General features: G+C 38.9%; 1 protein-coding gene across 1 annotated transcript; it reads left to right on the top strand.

Annotated features, from left to right (window-relative positions):
* The first annotated feature begins 1228 nt into the window (after positions 1-1228).
* On the top strand, positions 1229-17917 carry ifnlr1 (interferon lambda receptor 1). Its single transcript, XM_017695752.2, has 7 exons — positions 1229-1625; positions 8429-8555; positions 10732-10895; positions 11124-11302; positions 12115-12259; positions 12985-13106; positions 14535-17917. Exons 1-7 carry the CDS (start codon positions 1571-1573, stop codon positions 15450-15452), a joined length of 1710 nt encoding a protein of 569 aa, XP_017551241.1. The 5' UTR covers positions 1229-1570; the 3' UTR covers positions 15453-17917.
* Positions 17918-19793: the final 1876 nt, after the last annotated feature.

The raw sequence follows: 19793 nt of genomic DNA on the forward strand, positions 1-19793 counted from the left end.
AATAGGTAATGACTTTAAAAGAAGTTATTGAATGTATGATAGTAGTTACCAAATAAATTATTAGTAGTTCATAGTAGATACTAAATAGTTTATAGTAGTTGCTGAATAATTCATTGTTGATACTGAATAATACATAGTAGCTACTGAATAATTCATAATAACTACGAAATAAATCATGCTCATTATTAAGTAGTTTGTAATGATGTATTTGATAATTAACAATTTATTGAAACCATTGAAAATGTTATAGTAATTACCAAATAAATTCATAGTAGTTCATGATATCTGAATAATTCATAGAAAGTACTCAGTAACTCATATTAGTGTCTGAATAATTCATAATGGTTACTGAATAACTCATATTAGTATCTGAATAATTCATAATAGTTACTGAATAATTCATATTAATATCTGAATAATTTATAGAAGCTACTAAATAAATCATACTAGTTATTGAGTAGTTAATAATACATAATGACTCATGCATAGAAGCCATTGAATATAGTTGCCAAATAAATTATTAGTACTTCGTAGTAGATACTAAATATTTTATAGTAGATACTGAATAATTCATAATAGTTTCAGAATAATCGATAGCTTCTGAATAATTCATAGTAATTATTGAATAGCTTCTAGTAGATAAATAAACCATACTACTTATTGAATAGTTCATTGTAGATCCTGAATAATTCATATTACTTTGAATAACACACTTTATGATTAATGGTGAAGGCAGTAATCTGAGGGTATGGAATGCTGTGTGTTGTATTTAAGGCTGATAAACCCTTTGACAGATGAAATCAACTGATATTTAAGATTAAACAGATTTGTCAACATCAGCAGAACTAAAATCAGTGACTATGCCTCAAAACGGTCTCCTCTCTTTCGGTGATTATGGAGCCAGCTGGTGACATCCTGTATAAATAAAAATAATGTGTGGCCACAACTTAGTAAGGTGTGGGAATGAGCTGATTAAGTCATGGCCAGGATCTCGTTCCCATGCGTTAATAAGGCGTGCCCATTCATTATTTTTATTTATACAGGGGCTCCGTAGTGGTGAACTGTTCATACCTCTCTGGCTGTAGCTGAAGTACTGTGCACTTAACACTCTCACGTTTCCGCCACAGGGGCACGAGGCGTGAACACAATGAGCGGAACGCCTCACCTCCTTCTCTCTTCACTCTTTCTTTTTCACTTTCTTTTCTCCTTCCCAGAAGCAGACCTGCCTGTTTATCAGCAGCCAAAACCTGAAATACAAGAATGAGAGGAGGGAGAAGCGCAGCCAGCACAGCACTGCCTTCCAAAGTTCACCTGTACACACACCTGCAGATGAGCACTCCTTCAGCCTGAGCTCATCAGAGATGGAAGGGTGGACGGAGACGGCGGACGGCTTGACGTGCTCTCCAACCTAGCAGAGCGAAGAAGGACAGAAATAGCAGGAAACGATGTGATGTTGATCTGTTATCGCTGTGGTCTTTCAGGATTGCTGTGATTGTCTGTTTGGATTACTGAACTTGACTCCTTCTGTAGTGGATCATAATCTACAACACTGGATTTTCCTGTCCCTCAAATGCCTCTCGGTCTGGATATGTGGCCTCTGGTCCTCCTGCTCCTCTGCTGCTCTGGTGAGTGTCTCGCAACCTCGTTTAGGTTGTTCTTCCACAGGTTAGCATCATGAAAAAGTTAAAAACTACAATTTCATTTGTTTAACCCCATTCAAATCCCAGACTTGTTATGACTCATTGACTACAGTGACTTCAATGCAAACTAATGGAGCTATTTTTAAGTTATAGTATAAGTGTGTAATAACACTGGGGTCCTCTTGGTGGTCCCATGGCTTGGTAAGGGGTTCATTTCTACCCAAAACAGCCTTTAAGTAGAAGTTGTTCATTATTTTTCAGAAGATAATTCTGAGGAGATTAAATATATGATCATCCACTCACAAAATTAAGGTGAAAGTCAAAGAAAATAAGTGGGAAAAAATGGAGATTTAAAAAAAGTTGAAATAGAGCTCCTAACAACCACCTGGAAGACCTGATAGACAGCAAAACTGTTCCCATCAGATAAACAGCACTTCAAGCTTTCATCTTTAAGATGAAATGGCATAATTATGATTGTACTGCATAAATAGTCTTGATTAGATTTAATAAAGTATATGAAATAGAACAAAATCATTATTTTCCTAGCTTCTGGTTGCATTTTAAAACTGGTTTTAAAGTCTCAGACCTCACAACACAGTTGGGCACAGTTAGACATGTTGGGTGTGATGCAAATGTATTGTGTATCTTGATGTGATATTACTGCCATATTTGCCAGTTAGAATCAATTTTAACTGATTATAATAATATTCAACAAGGTATCATTTCTTGGCCAAAATGATTTAAACCTCATAAAGTTGCACTGTATTTATTGTTGATGATCCATTATTGTGTAAACAATTCCTCCAGTTATGAATGTAGTGCATTTTAAAAACTAAATATGATTAATAAATAAGTAAAAATAAGCAAAATATTGATAAATAAGTAAAAATTAATCGAACCAAAATCACTAAATAGACACAACTCAGCGCTACGGGTCTGAAAGGATGTGTAGCTGATCAAGAAGAACCTCACTGAGAAAAGGAGACGAACACCTCAAACTAAGAAGCTGTGGACTGACCACCCCACAGTCCAGACCTCAACACCACTGAATGCGTTTGATTACTCGGTGTACTTCTTATGGAGATGATGTTCGTCTGGCTTCAGTGAACAGTGTGATGTAATTGCGGAGAAAACAAACAACCGCAGAGGCTTCATTCGCCATGTCACGCACATGGCAGCTGAGCGAACTCTGGGGACGAAGACACTACATGACAAAGCCTCTGATTGGTCGGTAAAACAGGCCATGAAACAATAATGGACGACTTTGAGGATCTTCAACTTTGGCAGATACACTAATATTTCACTGTGAAAAACGCACTTCGCTGCTGATGGAACAAAACCTTGTATCTCCATTTTTGTCGATTTCCAGTTTTTTACATGATTTGGAAATACCTTTTGTCCTTTATACTGTGCCAAAGTTTTATGATGAATGGGCCAAAAGAAACGGCCCAAAATTGCTTAGAAATATGTCTGGTTCCATTGACTTACATTAAAAGTAAAGTAAGTTTTTTCCTTCTCCTGTAAAGTTACCATTTTGGAGATGTGACATTTTGTTCTGACAACAGCGATTTGTTAAATAAACGAAGAAGATCTCCTAAATGTAAGATGTTAAGTCTATTATTCAGTAGTACTAACTAGTACTCAGCACCAAAACATACAGGTTATCTTATATTTAGGTTCATAAAAGGACAAGGCTGAGTTTGGCTTCCAGCTTTTTCTCCGACTTTTCCCGTTCCACCTTAAATGGTGGCAGTATTCTGAACTCAAACATCACCATAGTTAGAAGAGTTGAAAGGATTGTATTCGAGAAGTCATGAAACGTATCATAAAATGTCTTGGTGACGTGCAGCACTGAACACCAGAAAAATATTACATACAGCCGTTGAGGCTCCTGTGGAATTTTCTGTTAAGATCTTCTGTTTAAAGGCTGTTTAAACATAAATGAATGAAGGGTCTCTTATGCTGCACTGACGTTGACTCCTGGATTACTGAATTATGGATCTTTAAATCAGCCCATCAGAGGCTATAAAATGCCTTATTATCAAGATGGGAAAACACGCAGTGTCTTGGTGTCCTTTGGACTCACTAAAGTGTGAAGGCCTTTCTATTGAGTGCAGTTCACGCTCTGCACTTCAGAACATGATATAATCACTCACGGCTCTGATTCTGAACAAGAGCACACTGCAAAAAAAATGGGATCTTGTCAAGTGAAATGATCTTAAATCTAGTCGATATAGCTTATATTTCCCATTTTGAGATGGTTGCGCTCCGATTATAAGATTATTTAGCTTATTTCCAGAATTTGTTGCTTGTTTTAGGTCATTTTATTAAGTAAATTTATCTCCATTTCTCTACTGGCAAATCATTTTGCTGGTTTCAAGCACATTTCTTAAAACAAGCAACATTATCTGCCAATATAGAGAGAGAATTTTACTTGTTGAATCTAAAAATGTCTAGAAATGGGTTCATTAATCTTACATTAGGCTTACACAATCTAAACAGGAGAAACACTGAATTTCTTGACTACATTTAAGATCATATCACTTGACAAGTTGCCATTATTTGCAGTGCAGCTGGACTCCAAAGTCTGGAATCACTGATAAGATTGTTTATTTTATTCAGTGACAATTTTATTTCAATGGCATTTTATTTACCTCCATTATTCACTGTTGTAGCAATTACACTGTAATTACAATTTTAACCTGTTCTTCAGTGGCCAGGACCCTCATGGACCCTTATAGAGCAGGTACTATTTGGGTGGTGGGTCATTGCACTGCAGTAACACTGTGTGTTGTGCTGGTACTAGTGGATCAGACACAGCAGTGCTGCTGGAGGCTTTAAACACTGTGTCCACTCACTGTCCACTCTATTAGACACTCCTACCTTGTCAGCCCACCTTGTCGATGTAAAGTCAGAGGCGACAGCTCATCTGATATTTATCGTTATCGTGATAAATCACATCAAATCACATGAAAAAATATGCATTTCTAAGCATATCACACACACACACACATACACACACATTTTCCAACACGCTTCTCCCTCAGGGTCGTGGGGGGGGGTGTACTGGAGGCTATGGAGGGTGGAAGGCAGGATACACCCTGGATAGGTCGCCAGTCCATCGCAGGGCTCTAAGCATATCAGAATCATTAATATTTAAAAGCGCTGAGTTATGATTACACTGTATAATTAGTCTTGATTTAATAAAGCAAAATCATTATTTTCCATTTTTCAACTGGTTTTAACTTCTCAGACCTCACAACTTATATTATTGTATTATGAGACATATTATGTGTGATGAAAATGTATTGTGTATCGTCATGTGATATTTGCCATATTTGCCAGTTAAAATAGATTGATAAACTGATTATAATAATATTCAATAAAGTATCATTTGTTGGCCAAAGTATATTTAAACCTCATAAAGGTGCATCGTATATATTGCCTATGTTCCAATATTGCATAACAGTTCCTCCAGTTATATTCATGAAGTGTATTTTAAAACATAAAATGTGTATTATTAAATATGTAAAAGTAAATCGTTCCAAAATCAAATAATAAAATAAAAATTTGTATCAAAATCATAAAAAAAAAAAAACCAGAATATGAAACTTTTCAACTTGTTTCCTACACTGAAATTAATCAAAATGAAATCGAATCCATATGAGGTGAGAGATTTACAGTTTGGGCGCCCCCTGTCAAAGTCCCTGTTGTCAATTTTTGAAAATAAATGCAAGTGTCCTTTATTTGCTGAATTAATAAGTAAAGCCAAATGAGGCCCATTCACAAGTATATATTTAAAAATGTATGTATTATATTTAACAATATATTTTGCTGTTGTCGGGAAAAAAAACTTGTATCTCCAAAATGGCAACTTTACAGGGGAAGGAAAAATCTACTTTACTTTTAATGTAAGTCAATGGAACCAGAATTTTTTCCAAGCCATTTTGGGTCATTTATTTTAGTCCATTTGTCATTAAATTTACACCTAATGTAAAGAGCAACAGGCATTTTCAAAAGATGTCAAAAAATGAAAAGTGACAAAAATGGAGATCCGAGGTTTTGTTCCAACAGCAGTGATTTTTAACAAACTAAATGTTAGAAATCATGCACCAAAATATGAAGAACAATGTCCATCTGAAATACATTCCAAACACTAAAATGTATTTAGGAATATATTGTTATATTGACCAAATCTACTTTCAAATACATTCATTTAAAAAATTATGGTGAAATAATATTACAAATAAAAATGTACGAAAAATGTATGAAAATATCCTAAATCCTGTCTGATGCACTTTAGTGTTTAAAATGAATTTGTATTCCAGTATCTTCAATTTAAATGTGATCAATGCAGTTATGATTTAATATTTTGTCTATTTGAAATACACAGTGTGTGAGCGTCTCACTGCAGACGTACATGGTTAATATGAAGTACAGTGCAGATCACAGAAGTCAGTACCGTTTAGTTACATCTGTAACCTTTATTACAGCTGAACACAGATAATAATTAGACCTAATAAATGTATTTAACAAATCCATTTTTTGGCCATTTTCATACATTGCAAAAATATATTTCATAAATACATTCATAATTTATATATGTATATATATATATATATATATATATATATATATATATATATATATATATATATATATATATATATATATGAGGAAAGTGTTATATCCTATTTTCACTTAGAAAATCAACAAAACGTCAGCACAAGCTTCATATATGAAGCATTTTATATCTCCACCCTGTCTATATATATATATATATTAGAGAATTAGAGAATTGCCCCTAGGTACCAAGGGTGTTTCCTGCCTTCCGCCCAGTAAGTGCTGGGATAGGCTCCAGCACCCCACACAACCCAAAAATAATTACACACCCTCTATAGCCCATGTGTCAAACACAAGTAGCAGTCCATTTCACCCTGAGATGCACTATAGCCCCAAGCATGCACTGCAACACTGTGTGTGTTCTGACCCCCAACAACCATCTGTGGGCCAGCAATTACACAAAAAGAAAAGACGCCTGGCCTCTAGCTCAAGCAAATAGGCAATATAAAAAAAATACATAAACAATTTATTTTTATTGAGAATTATTGTCAAATAAATATTCAATGCCTATTTTGCTGTTGCAGTTGTGGCATATTTTGAATACACAAAATAAAAACACAGCTGACACAACTCAACACAGCTGAGATGTTGTAATATGGCCCTTTTCGTGATTGAGTTTGACGCCCTTGCACCACAGAGAACACACTTCTGCACATTTTAATGCAAAATTACCATTTGTTTGCTGAATTTAACATATCGGAAAATAAATAGAACTTAAAATACGTACAGAATCGACTGCGAGCCATATTTGGGTGTACTCATGGCTGATTGTGAAGGGGGAGGCTAGCGAAGATTTTTTCATTAAACTATCACTTTTGTAGAGCCACAAATGTGCCCACTTCACAGAGGAAATAAACAGACAGTGTCTGGCTGCCATAAGCGCTGTTGTATTTGGAGGCCTCCCTCTACACCTTCAAAAACAAAGACAAAGCTGAAGTATGACTGATATTTTTTTCTGTGGTCTGGAAGAGCAGATGTTCTAGTTGTAGCAACTGTGCAGTAAAAATGGAATGACTGCTGCTTGAAGGGAAGGAATTCCGCTGGCTTTTTACAGGTCCGTCACCTGCTGTAGCTCTGAGTGACGGAGCTAAATCGAAGATCAAGGCCGGGCCTGTGCGCCTGCCAGAATACCACAACACCATCTTCCAGCACAGCAACGTCACAGTGCTGAACTGGCATGGAGTAGTGAAGGCCAGGGTAAAGCTGCTGCGTCCAGTAGGGGTTCAATTTCATGAAGTATGACTGAATTCAGAAGTTAGTTCATGTTCCTGGTCATATTACACACAATCCATCATGCCATATCATCATTTTATATATACACATACACGGATCAGACATAACATTATAACCACCTCATTGTTCCTACGCTCACTGTCCATTTTATCAGCTCCACTTACTATATAGTGGAGTGTGTGTGTGTGTGTGTGTGTGTGTGTGTGTGTGTATATATATATATATGCTACAATTAGCCCCTTTTAACCTGTTCTTCAGTGGCCAGGACGCCTCATGGACCCTTATAGAGCAGGTACTATTTGGGTGGTGGGTCATTGCACTGCAGTAACACTGTGTGTTGTGCTGGTCTGAGTGGATCAGACACAGCAGTGCTGCTGCTGGAGGGTTTAAACACTGTGTCCACTCACTGTCCACTCTATTAGACACTCCTACCTTGTCAGCCCAACTTGTCGATGTAAAGTCAGAGGCGATAGCTCATCTGCTACTGCACAGTTTGTGTTGGTCATCCTCTAGTCATTCGTCAGTGGTCACAGGACACTGTTGGCTGGATATTTTTGGTTGGTGGACTATTCTCGGTCCAGCAGTGACACTGAGGTGTTTCAAAACTCCAGCTGCACTGCTATTTCTGATCCACTCCACCACCCAAACAGTACCTGCTCTGTGAGGGTCCGTGGGGGTCCTGAACTCTGAAGAACAAGGTAAAAGGGGGCTAACAAAGTATGTAGATGGACTACAGTCTGTAAATGCAACAACAAAGTGCATCTATATAGTAAGTGGAGCTGCTAAAATGGACAATGAGCGTAGAAACAAGGAGGTGGTCATAACTTGTGTCTGTGTGTATGTATGTGTGTGTATGTATGTGTGTGTGTGTGTGTAATTGCAGTGCTCCTCCACTAACATTAATCACTCTCTCTTGTATGTGACTCTTGCAGGTTACTGGTGCCACGACTGCAACATGACGAGGCTTTATTTTGAATCCCGCAATTTTCACAGCATGCTCTATTGGGATGAAGTGGACATCCCTGGTCAGAATGTCCTGTACAGCATCGAGTATAAGCAGTGAGTGAAACGAGACCTTTTGACTTCTCTCTAAACTAACTTTCAGACTCTGCTGCTGCTCAAACACAGTGCTGCACAGCTTTCCTGCCTTTTCTGCTCAGCCTGGTTCAAGTCACAAGGGCCCTCCAGCGGGATTGCCACTTTTCATAAAGATAAACCAAACAGGTGCTTTGAGGTTTCTGTTTGGTTGGTTGATTTTATTTGTTTAGTGCGCAGACGTCTGTAACTTTCTGCAGAGTCAATCGCTACAGACCTCCAAATTTCATGTGGCCTTCAGATTAGCTCAAGAACAGCCAAGAGAGCTTCAAGGAATGAGTTCTCTGTCTGGCAGTCATATTGACGAGTCTGGGTTTGCCGGTTGCCAGGAGAAAGGTACTTGTCTGACTGCAAGTGTTAATTTTGGTGGAGGGAAGATTATGGGGGCTCGGCCCCTTAGTTCCAGTGAAAGGAACTCTTAATGCTTCAAGAGAAAAAAATATGTATATTCTCATTCTCTCATCAGCCCAACTCAGTGATGGCCTTGTGGTATCCAGTTGGCTCACTGCATCAGGGTGCATACAGGTTAAAGGGTTAAATTATCTGCTTAAATGAATTAATGATGCAATTAAGCACTGAGTTGGCTATTAACTGTCAAATCCAACTAAACTGTGTTGTAATGGGTTGCACTCTTGCAGCTGGATGTTTTATTGATATTCCGCAACAGAATCCATCACGTTTACAATCTCTGCCCAGTCTCTTCCTTTAGTTATTGCTGACCTCATGGTCATCAGCCTTTCTTCCAGCATGTGTCCTCCCCTCCCATTCCTCGTTTTCATTCTTTGGCCTCCATTATCAGGATCACAGACTCTTCCCTGCTCTGCTCTTCATGTCTCTTTGCCTTTTCCCTGCTGTGTCCATTGTCCTCAGCTGTAACTATTTCCTGCTTCACAGCACACGGTCGGCGCAGCGCTGAGAAAATAACTGGCCAGAGCGCTCTGGGTTCAGGTTGAACAAAAAGGAAAATTTGGATCAGCGGAAAGTGTTGCGCTTTGTCAATGGAGAGAGTGACTTTGTGCACTGTGGAGAGCTTGAGTGACGGTTTTTAGATGCAACAAACTCAATGTTTCTGACAGATGCTCTTTTACAGCAAGGCCTGGGCTCAGCACCGCTGCACATCCAGTTCAGCCTTCAGTGCTCTTTTTTTTCCTGACCAAACAAATGACCACCAATCAGCTCAGTCGAAAGTAGCAGGGGAACACATCTGTCCACAGCTTGTCCACAACTTTAGGGCAGATTTACTCAAATTTATCTTCTTATTTTCTCAAGCTTTGACTTATTTACAAGCCCTGCTGGTGACATCCCATATAAATAAAAATAATGCATGGCCTAGGAAGGGAATGAGATAGTTAAGTTGTGGCCATGATTTAGTAAGGTGTGGGAACAAGATCCTAATGTGTGGCCATGACTATGTAAAGTGTGGGAACAAGACCCTAATGCGTGGCCATGACTTAAGGTGTGGGAACAAGATCCTAATGCATGGCCACGACTTAGTAAGGTGTGGGAACAAGAACCTAATTCATGGCCACGACTTAGTAAGGTGTGGGAACAAGATCTCACCACCTCTCTCTCTCTCTCTCTCTCTCTCTCTCTCTCTCTCTCAGTGGAGGATATAATTCTCAGTGGGCTGCTGAGGGAGCTTGGGGTGGAGAATGTCAGCACCCCCCTTTAACTCCACACAAAACTGTCACAGTTTGACTCTCCTCAGTGTGGGCAAGTCTGATCAGAACACAATGAGAGAGAGAGAGAGAGAGAGAGAGAGAGAGCACTGATGCAGCATTGATGTGGAACTGATTTCCTTAAAATCCACATTAACTGTTTAAACTACAGATTAATTATGCCATTATTCACTTACAGAATCATTCAATATATACTACAAATTCAGTATGTGCTGCAAATGATTCAGTATGAATTATTCAGAAACTAATATGAATAACTCTGCATCTACTATGAATGATTCACTATCAACTGCATATCTCCTGGAGTAATTCACTATAGTGATGATGCACAATATTAATGCACATGTACATATTCTTTTATTTGGTGTAGCAAAGTGTCTGTACAAATTATACTCCTTTGTTTAGAGTTTTTGATGCATTTTTTGTTCATAAAAATCACGTTGTGATTCTGTTCCTGTTAGATATGGAGAATTGTGGCATCCGATGGTCGAATGCCAGAACATCTCTGCAACTTCCTGTGACTTCAGCTCCGTTATAACTGATATTTACATGGAATATTACGCCAGGATTATGATCAACAGCATGTGCTTTGAGACCTATAAGCCCTTCATTCCTATACAGCTGAGTAAGAATAAGCTATTTCATCATATTATAAACCACTGCCATAATTGTTTTCTGTTTGTTTTTGCATGATCCATAAAATGCACTTCCATATAATGATTTTCTATATATTTTTATATAAAAGTAGACACATGTATCTATATTATTTGGGTAGTATATATGTGTTTTCCAGATATTTACTTTACTTACATTTCTCTTCTCTCCCTTTTCCATTCTTCTTTCATCTGCTTAGCCACACTTGGAGCTCCAAAGGTGTCAGTTAGCACTGCTGAATCCTCTTTTACTGTGATGGTCACAACTCCAATGGGACCTCAGAACAAATCTGTTAAGGAAATCAGCCGCGACAGCTCTGGGCAACTACATGTTAACTACGAGGTCCGCCTCACACACCCAGCATCCAAAGCTCAACAGGTAACCTCCGGTTCCTCTCAGATCATCATCAATAGATTCTAAATAACACAATAGAACATACTCAGCATTAATATACATCTGATGCTGCACATTATACTTTCAGTTCTGCTGAGATTTGCGTACAACACTATGGGAGCAAGATCAGTTTTCCCTGAGAGAGATGTGTAATTTCATTTGTTGGAATTTGATTATTTAATGGGATGAGGATGAAAGATGAATCTGATTGTAAGGTCATAGCTCAGATGTTCACTTTAGGACACACTCAATAACAATAACAACACGGCACAGGGTCGTGACTATTACCAGATTTTGTTATTCCATTAATGTGAGCTGAACTGGAATGGGAATATAGTTAATGAGGCAGCTCAGCCAGTGAGGCAGCGCAGCCAGTTACAGATTCATACTGGATTAAAATCACTCCACAATTATTACCATCAGACTGTAAAACTACACACACTGCAGATTCATACTGGATTAAAATCACTCCACAATTATTACTGTCAGACTTATAGTGCCTAATCCAGCTTGAACAGCATTGAAAAATGTTACGATAGTACTATTTAACACTATAAACTACTTTTACTATTAGTTTCAGTAATACTGAAATGACATTACTGGAGTACTCTAAAATGTAAATATGGCTAATAGTTGACTTGCCTGCAGATTCCATGACCAAAATTAGAAATTAGCCATACAAATTCATGATCTCAGGACTGAATTTTGATAACCTCATGAAAAAAATGGATTGACAGGACTAGCATTTAACAATACCCCTAAATACCTGCTGAGATGCCTCTTTTCTGTTTTTTCAGAAGGGGACACGAAACACATCTGGCGTGATCACTCTAAGCAATTTGGAGGTAAACACAGAGTACTGCGGCACTGCATTCTACCTGTGGACCCATCCGTCCAGTCTGAAGCAGAGTGAGAGCACCACCTTCTGTGTGACTGTCCCAGGTAAGAGCGCCTCCAGGATTCAAACTCAGTGAGCTGGTGGTCCTCTCTGCCTCGCCTCGCTCAGCAGATCTGTTTATCTCCTGACAGCTGCTGTATTTCACATGCACCTTTGTTTTGTAAAGTTACCATTTTGGATTTCAGAAAGCGTCTAGGATGAAAAACTAGATTAAAGGTCAACACACATGGGTGTGGCTAAACTGCTGTAGGCAGAATAGACAGATATACATAAATATGTTGTTTGTTTATGACCTCACAAAAGTGCCTAATTTAAAATGGGCTGTTTATATATGGACTGTGTAGAGAGAACATCTTGAACCTTTAACAATGTTCACACACTATATCAGAGAAAATGAGGAAAATCAAGATTTACATGGCATGGGCCCTTTAAAATGGTCACACAGTCCCAGACTCTAGTGTGAATTCACCAGATTAATGGTGGTAAATAAGCTCTCATTTTACTGCTGAGCTGCAGATAGAGGACTCATAAGGAAAAGACACTGAAAAGCCATTTACCCTTTCACATGTTTGAGTTTTGATTTCTCCTCTCCAGGAAGGCCCAGATTGCCCAATTCTCAAATATCCTGTTCTTGTTTACCCAAGACTCACTTGTCATATCAGGGCCGAAGCACTTTTCCCAGAGCCACGTTTTCCATGAAATCTGACCAGACGAAGTGGAGTAGTCTAGTTAACATTTGCTTTTCTTCCTTTTTTCTCTGTGTCCATAGCTAAGCCCTGGATGCACATGTTCATTGTGCCTGGTTTAATAGCTCTTTTCCTCCTGATTACCTTGGCCTTGGTCTTGTGCCAGCTGTATGTTACAAGGAAGAGTCATCTGCCTCAAGTGCTGGTAAGAGGCTCTTTTGTCAAACAAGAAAATTCCCCATGTGGACTTACCTGGAAGGTGCCTCCTCCTGTTCCAGGCACTAAAGGCCTGTAAGATTAGAAACCTGAGTAGGGAGTTCAGAGAGGAATGCGCTTCATACCACAAACTTCATTTTCACCACAAATGTGAATCTTTTGGCCTGTGGCACCTTTTTCATTTGTTTATGTTCTTTTGATTGACTGAACATTATTCTGTTTTATTCCACTTCAGTTAGCAGTACTAGCATATTAATCAGTATTAACCAACATGTCAGTTTAGCTTTTCTTCACTTGTTCACTATCATAAAATATGTCTAACCTGACTTTCTCTGTGGAAAATCACACATTCACATATTAAATTAGCAGGTGCCTTCAGGCTGCTCTGTTGCATAAATTGCATGTAAATGCAACACAGTTGTTTTGTATTTATGTGAAGTTAATGGTGGTGTGTCAAAGCAGGATTTCCTGCTTGGCCTGCTATTGCTAGGCTTAGCTTAATCTAAATCTGAACTTGGTCTTTTTTTACTGAGCTATATCACCATGGCAACTTAGCCACGCTAACCCGCTCCAGGACTGGTCGCATTCAAGATTTTAGTTATTAATATGGCAGGGAGGCACACTTCAGGAGGCTGTAGCTTACAAATAACAATTCAGCAAGTCTAATCTAAAACAAACTATGCCTACAATAACAATTATTGATATTTCATGCTGTATGTGTCAATATTAAACAGGAATATCATATATATTCAGTATAGACATTCAGTTTTGTTGCCTATTATTTGCCTAATTAAGACAAAGAAGAAAGAACCATTAGTAATTGTAAAAGCATAAGTCAACAAACAATCTCAGTACAGTAAAGAAGTGTTCCAGGGCAGATTAGTGCATCTTTTTTGTCATTACTGACTAGAATTAAACAAACAAAGATCTATTTTGGCTTTAATTAGAGTCTGAAATTGTAATTGACTGCTATTTTACATAAAATCTTACAGGTCTTTTGCAACTAAGCTATGATTTTTGACCACCATTCCCCAGCCCCCAAAATTCTCACATAATTTAAAAAACGTCAGGTGAACATGCCCCACTGTTTGCAACAGCGGCATCAGTCATGTCAAAAATATTACTCTACAAATTATACTATGCATTAACAATATATAGAAATGAACCATTATTCCAATACGCACTAATATGTTTTTTCCCTCTTTGAAAAATTAGCCACTCAACTCCCAACACTGGCTGCTTTAATGAGCGTCTTAGTCTGTGTTTAACAGAGTTAATAAGTTTACCATGGATTTGTTTGTTAGATTGAAGCTGAAACTTAGTTAGGAACACTGTTTAAGCTGGACTTGCTCTGTGAGACAAGCTCTTATCCAACATCAAGGTTGACATTCCTTTTTTGTTTTTCTCTCTGAAACAGATCATGCCAAAGAGTAACAATCCTCCATGTTATTCAGATCCTAAGGTGAAGTTAGATGATGTGAGGATATGCTCGGAATCTCCATGGAAGTTTGACAAGCCCGAGCCAGGCTTGTGTCCTGTTATGGAGGAGTCAAAAGATGTAAATGATGGGGGCAGTTATGCCGCCCAGGACTGTCATGGCCTTCCTTGGCGATGTAATTCTTACACCAATCAGCAGGTTGTACCGGTCGAAAACTGCAGCCAAAGCAATGACTCTGCAATCAGCTACAGTATGGTGCTGACTTCTATGGTCCCAAAGGAGTCGCCCAACTCTGCTAATGAAAGCAGCAAGCTTCCAGGAACAACGTCCTGCGCTGGAGGTGGTAGTGACCTACAGAATGAACGGCCAGCCCAAGGCTGGGACGAGAAGCACCCAGACTCCAATAGCGAGCCTTTAGTGCTGCCAGTGTCACGTGTTGCCAATGGAAAACTTGAATTCTCTCAGTTAACATTCCTTCCTGAGCTTCAGAGCCCTTCAGGATTATTGGCCAACACCTCAGAAATCACACCTCTCATAACAGGATTGACCTCAGCTGGAGAAAGGACTCCTTTGTTGACTGATCTCATCACCATGGACAAGACGGAATGGTCGAACGGTGGATTAGCTTCCGATTATGGAAGAGCCTACTTCCCAAATTATGTTCAGCAGAACTGTCCGGTGGTACCCTCCACTGATGCCATTCCTTTAGTGTCATTATCTGACTGTACTTCAAGCTACAGGCAGAACTGGGTACCAGGAATACCCCTGGAGTCTCAGTTCAGTAACAGTGAAACTGAGCAGTTGACTGAATCGGAGGAAGAGGAGGAGGAAAAGGAGTCACTGTCGAGGTTGGGCCCCATCTTTGTAGATGGATTGGTGGTTCAAATCCAAGGATAGTGTCTTTTTCTAAAAATACATCCTGAGATAACTGTGGGAATGCTAATGCTCACACTTGCTAATGCTGTTAATAATGAAGTTATCAAGGGTCAGTTAGCTTTATGCTAATGAGTTTGTGCAAACGGCTCCCCTAGCTTAGCATGTTCTCATAAAGTGCCACAAATGTGATACTACTGTTTTTTTCCTTTTCATGGAAATCAGATTTGAGCCAATTTCATAAGTTCTCCTAGATAAGATGTGTACCACTAGCAGAATGCTATTGTTTCTCCCAAATATGCTAATGTTGCTTATAATGAATACAAACTAGCCTGTTTGTGCCTCATGTTAACCATTGCACCACCTTAGTATTTGGGTGAAGTAGCATTAGCATTAGCATTTCTAGGTAAGAGAGAGAGAGCGAGGAGCAGGCTCAGCTGAGGGGCAAGCTGCTGTCAGTTTAGGAGCTGGAGTGAAGGACGATGAATGCTAAGGCAGGTGCTGAAAGCTCAGCTGGACACATCACTGGTAATCCGTGAAGGCTTCCCACATCAGAGTGTAGGAAGTGGGACATGTTCTCCCCTGGGAAGAGTCTCATATTGGTAGCTTTTGTAGAGCTACTCTGAATTGGTCCTGGAGGAATACTGCACTGTTTGACCTACACAGATACACTTACACCTCAACACAGAATCATCAAAGAGGAGGCAATTAAGTGGAGAAATTATAATTTTGTAGGCCTAATTGGGAGACACCATCAGCAATACCTATCATTTTGTAGGCCTAATTGGGGGACACCACCAACATTACCTATAATTTCGTAGGCCTAATTGGGGGACACCACCAACATTACCTATAATTTTGTAGGCCTAATTGGGAGACAACACCAGCATTACCTATCATTTTGTAGGCCTAATTGGGGGACACCACCAACATTACCTATAATTTTGTAGGCCTAACTGGAAGACACAGTCCACATTAACTATTTTTTGTAGGCCTAATTGGGAGACACAACTAGCATTAACTATCATTTTGTAGGCCTAATTGGGAGACACCACCAGCATTAACTATAATTTTTTACAAAATAATGCAAATAAAACGATACCAACCCCTTAAATGGCCAGGGCCTGCTGGCGGGCCTAAAGTTATATTACATATTTCTATAACCTAACAATATCTCGATCAGATTACACCGAAGTCCCTGTAGTTACTGAATGATAATTTTTATTTAATATGTAATAAGGCTGGGATTTTTAAGAGGCTTAAAAAAAACATACTTTTTGGGTTTCTTGTAGCTCAAGGAGCCTAAGTGACTGTTTGTACTGCCTAAGGAGGTGGAAGCCAATGATGTCGCAGAAATTCCAGTCAGATTTTGTGGAAGGCACTGGCCACCTTGACCACCCCTTTAAAATCATAAAAACTGTGCATGTCATGCAGCCCTACACTACAGTGTGCAGTGCTACAGTCCTCCAGGACTGATGTTGAGTATTACTGGTGTCTGAATGGCCAGTTCTAGTTTGCACATACAAAAGTTACAGAATCTCTAGCATTTTTGCCTCACCGTGCACCAGCTGCATGAATCGCTCTGCACTTTGACAGAAACAGCATGTCCGTAGCACCACATATTACTTACATGGTCTCGTATGAAGGCCATGGGCAAGGCTGAATGAAAGACCACAGGTCCACTACTGTGCGCAAGTCAGAGACCACCCTTCATTTGTTTATTTCCATTTCAAATGGCCATTAAGTATAAGTATATTTAACTCAAAATTCCACAGAAGCCTCAATAACTAAATATAATAGCTGAACTTTGGTGTTGGTGAAGACTTTTGAGAGAAACATGGACAGCGAAAAGAATGAATGGGGTCCTCGACCAAATCAGGCTTCATTTCTGATTCAAAGCCCCACACTGAAGCTCTTATTTTGGAAGATATTCTGAAAAGAACTAGTTCCTTGGAAAAGGCCTTTATGCTTGCAAAGTAAAACAGGAAGAGCACGACCAGATATAAGATGGATGGAGGCCGTTAAAGTAATCATGAACTGGCCATGAAGGCTGAAAGCCCAAACAGAAGAAAGGGCATTCTGGAGAAACAGTATCTGTATGGTGACCAGGGGTTGGACACAACTTGACAGCACTTATAATAATTGTAACATGGAGCGAGGAGGCAGACGCATACGCTGAGATAAGCGACTTTTATTATGGACAAATCCAGGGTCATGGTCAAAACGGTCCAGATTCAAACAGCCGATACGGAGAGCAGGAGGGGCAGACATGACAAAATTAACACACAACCTCAAACAAGAACCCAACACCACAAGAATACAATACAATACAGCCAACATATCAAACACAATCAAAGAAAGACCAGCACTCGACTAAGGAAAACACAGGGCTTAAATACAAGAGGGCTAACGAGAGTCAGGTGGGAAACAGGTGGTAACAATCAGGGGTGGAGTCAGACAACAAGGGGGCTGGACTAAACCAAAACAAATGAATGAAAAATGAAAAAGTTAACAAAAAGCACATGAACAGGACTGGGAGGGGCCAATTGTGACAATAATAGTGTGTCTTTATTTATTTAGTCCAGCTTCCCGTCTTTTCAGGAGACTCACTTTAAGTTCCTCAAAGAATCTGCAGACTCGCCTCCAAAAGTCAGTCTTAGAAGCTGGTTGATCATTTTCTGAAGTAATCAAACACATTCAGTGGTGTTGAGGTCTGGGCTCTGGGGTGGTCAGTCCATTGTTCAGCTTCTTTGTTTGATGCGTCCGTCTCCTTTTCTCAATGAGGTTCTTCTTGACAGCTCCACGTCCTTTCAGACCCATAGCGCTGAGTCGTCTTCTCACAGTGGAAGGATGGACAGAAACACCTGTGGATGTTTTCAGATCTGAAGCAGCTTGATTTTCTCCTCTCTCTCAAAGATGGAAGCTGTAAGTGCTGTTTATCTGATGGGGGCAGTTTTGGTGTCTACCAGGTCTTCCAGGTGGTTGTTAGGAATCCTGTTTACTCTGTAGTGTTCATGATTTTTGAAACCTCTTTGGAAATTTTTCCCTAAAAATTAATAACTTGTACTTAATGGCGATTTTGAATGGAAATGATAAAAGTGATGGAGAGTCTCTGGCTTTTGCACAGTACTGTTTTTGTAGTGTTCATTTGTTCGTCAGATCATTTTTCATTTGACTTCCAGTGAAGTCTTCCTGAGACCCTGTTAATACTGTTTATTTATTCATGTTTTTTAATGTATCTAATCTTCACACTTAGATTTTCAATTGTTAACTCATCAGAAGAAGATTTGAATACTTTTCAAAGTGCATTATAAAAGGTGTCAGCTTAAAATGTGGCTCATTCTGAGGCCTGTAGATAAGCTCATCACTCAAAGGTGCACTTAAAGAGATTTTCTTCAGGGAGCTACCTTCAAAGTTCTGTGATGTGACAAACTGAAGCATTTTCAGCTGAAAACATTTCAGGTTTGCCTTGGTTTTTTTCCCCCTCAATTTATTAACGTCAGACTGTATACGTGAGCAATGTAAACAGACTGAAGCAGGAAACAATGATACGACTGACTGATGTCTTTGTTCTGTGTGTTTGAATCACCTGTTCTTATGTATCGGGCACTGCATGTGAGTCAATAGGCCTGTTGTTTACATAGAGACTTTCCTGAAAATAAAGGTTCTACATGGTTCTTGACTCTAGGAAAACCCTTGGCATACAACCTTTACATTAGGTGGCGGTTCTTTGAGCTTCAAATAGGCTGTCATTTACAGAAAATGGTTCTTTAAAGGGCCCATATTTTATTTTGTTTTATATTGTTTCCCCTGAGCTCAAAGTTTGGGCCACTTTATTTTCCAAAAATCTTTTTTACATAACCTTTTTATCTCTTAGAACTGAAGACTATTTTGATATTGTACCTTTAAAGGGCTCTTTGAAATACATCATGGAAATACAAAATGTCCTTCTTTTTTTTTAAATATAAGCATTTAATATAGTATTTAAACATTGTAGAAATACAAAAGCCGTCTGTTTTAAATTTACAGTTTTTATGATGTCATAAAAACACATTTACATATGCAGCAGTTTAGCTCCACCCCTACAGAATAAAGTTATAAGGAGTGTTTCAGTCCAGGCTGCTTCTTAAATGAGGCACAGAGCTCATTTGCATATTTCAGTCTTAAAGGCACAGTAGCACAAAAAGCCAGTTTAATTGCAAGCATAATTTAATTAGTATTTTAAAAAATCTTACATTAAATCTTAAATATAAACTAAATACTTATTTTCCTTTTCATTTTTTTACAACGGGTTTGATGTATTTTACTAACAAAAGTTATAATTACCTTGATTTCAAACCTACCTGCTTTATTTATATCGTTTGC

Source organism: Pygocentrus nattereri, chromosome 24 (assembly GCF_015220715.1).
Source record: "Pygocentrus nattereri isolate fPygNat1 chromosome 24, fPygNat1.pri, whole genome shotgun sequence".
Lineage (NCBI taxonomy): Eukaryota > Metazoa > Chordata > Actinopteri > Characiformes > Serrasalmidae > Pygocentrus > Pygocentrus nattereri.

What these genes read in the sequence shown, in the direction of transcription:
- ifnlr1 (XM_017695752.2), top strand. Translation starts at nt 1,571, where the DNA reads ATGCCTCTCGGTCTGGATATGTGGCCTCTGGTCCTCCTGCTCCTCTGC. An exon ending in CCTGCTCCTCTGCTGCTCTG is followed by an intron (nt 1,626 to 8,428) that starts GTGAGTGTCTCG and finishes TGACTCTTGCAG; the next exon opens with GTTACTGGTGCCACGACTGC. An exon ending in CTTCTGTGTGACTGTCCCAG is followed by an intron (nt 12,260 to 12,984) that starts GTAAGAGCGCCT and finishes CTGTGTCCATAG; the next exon opens with CTAAGCCCTGGATGCACATG.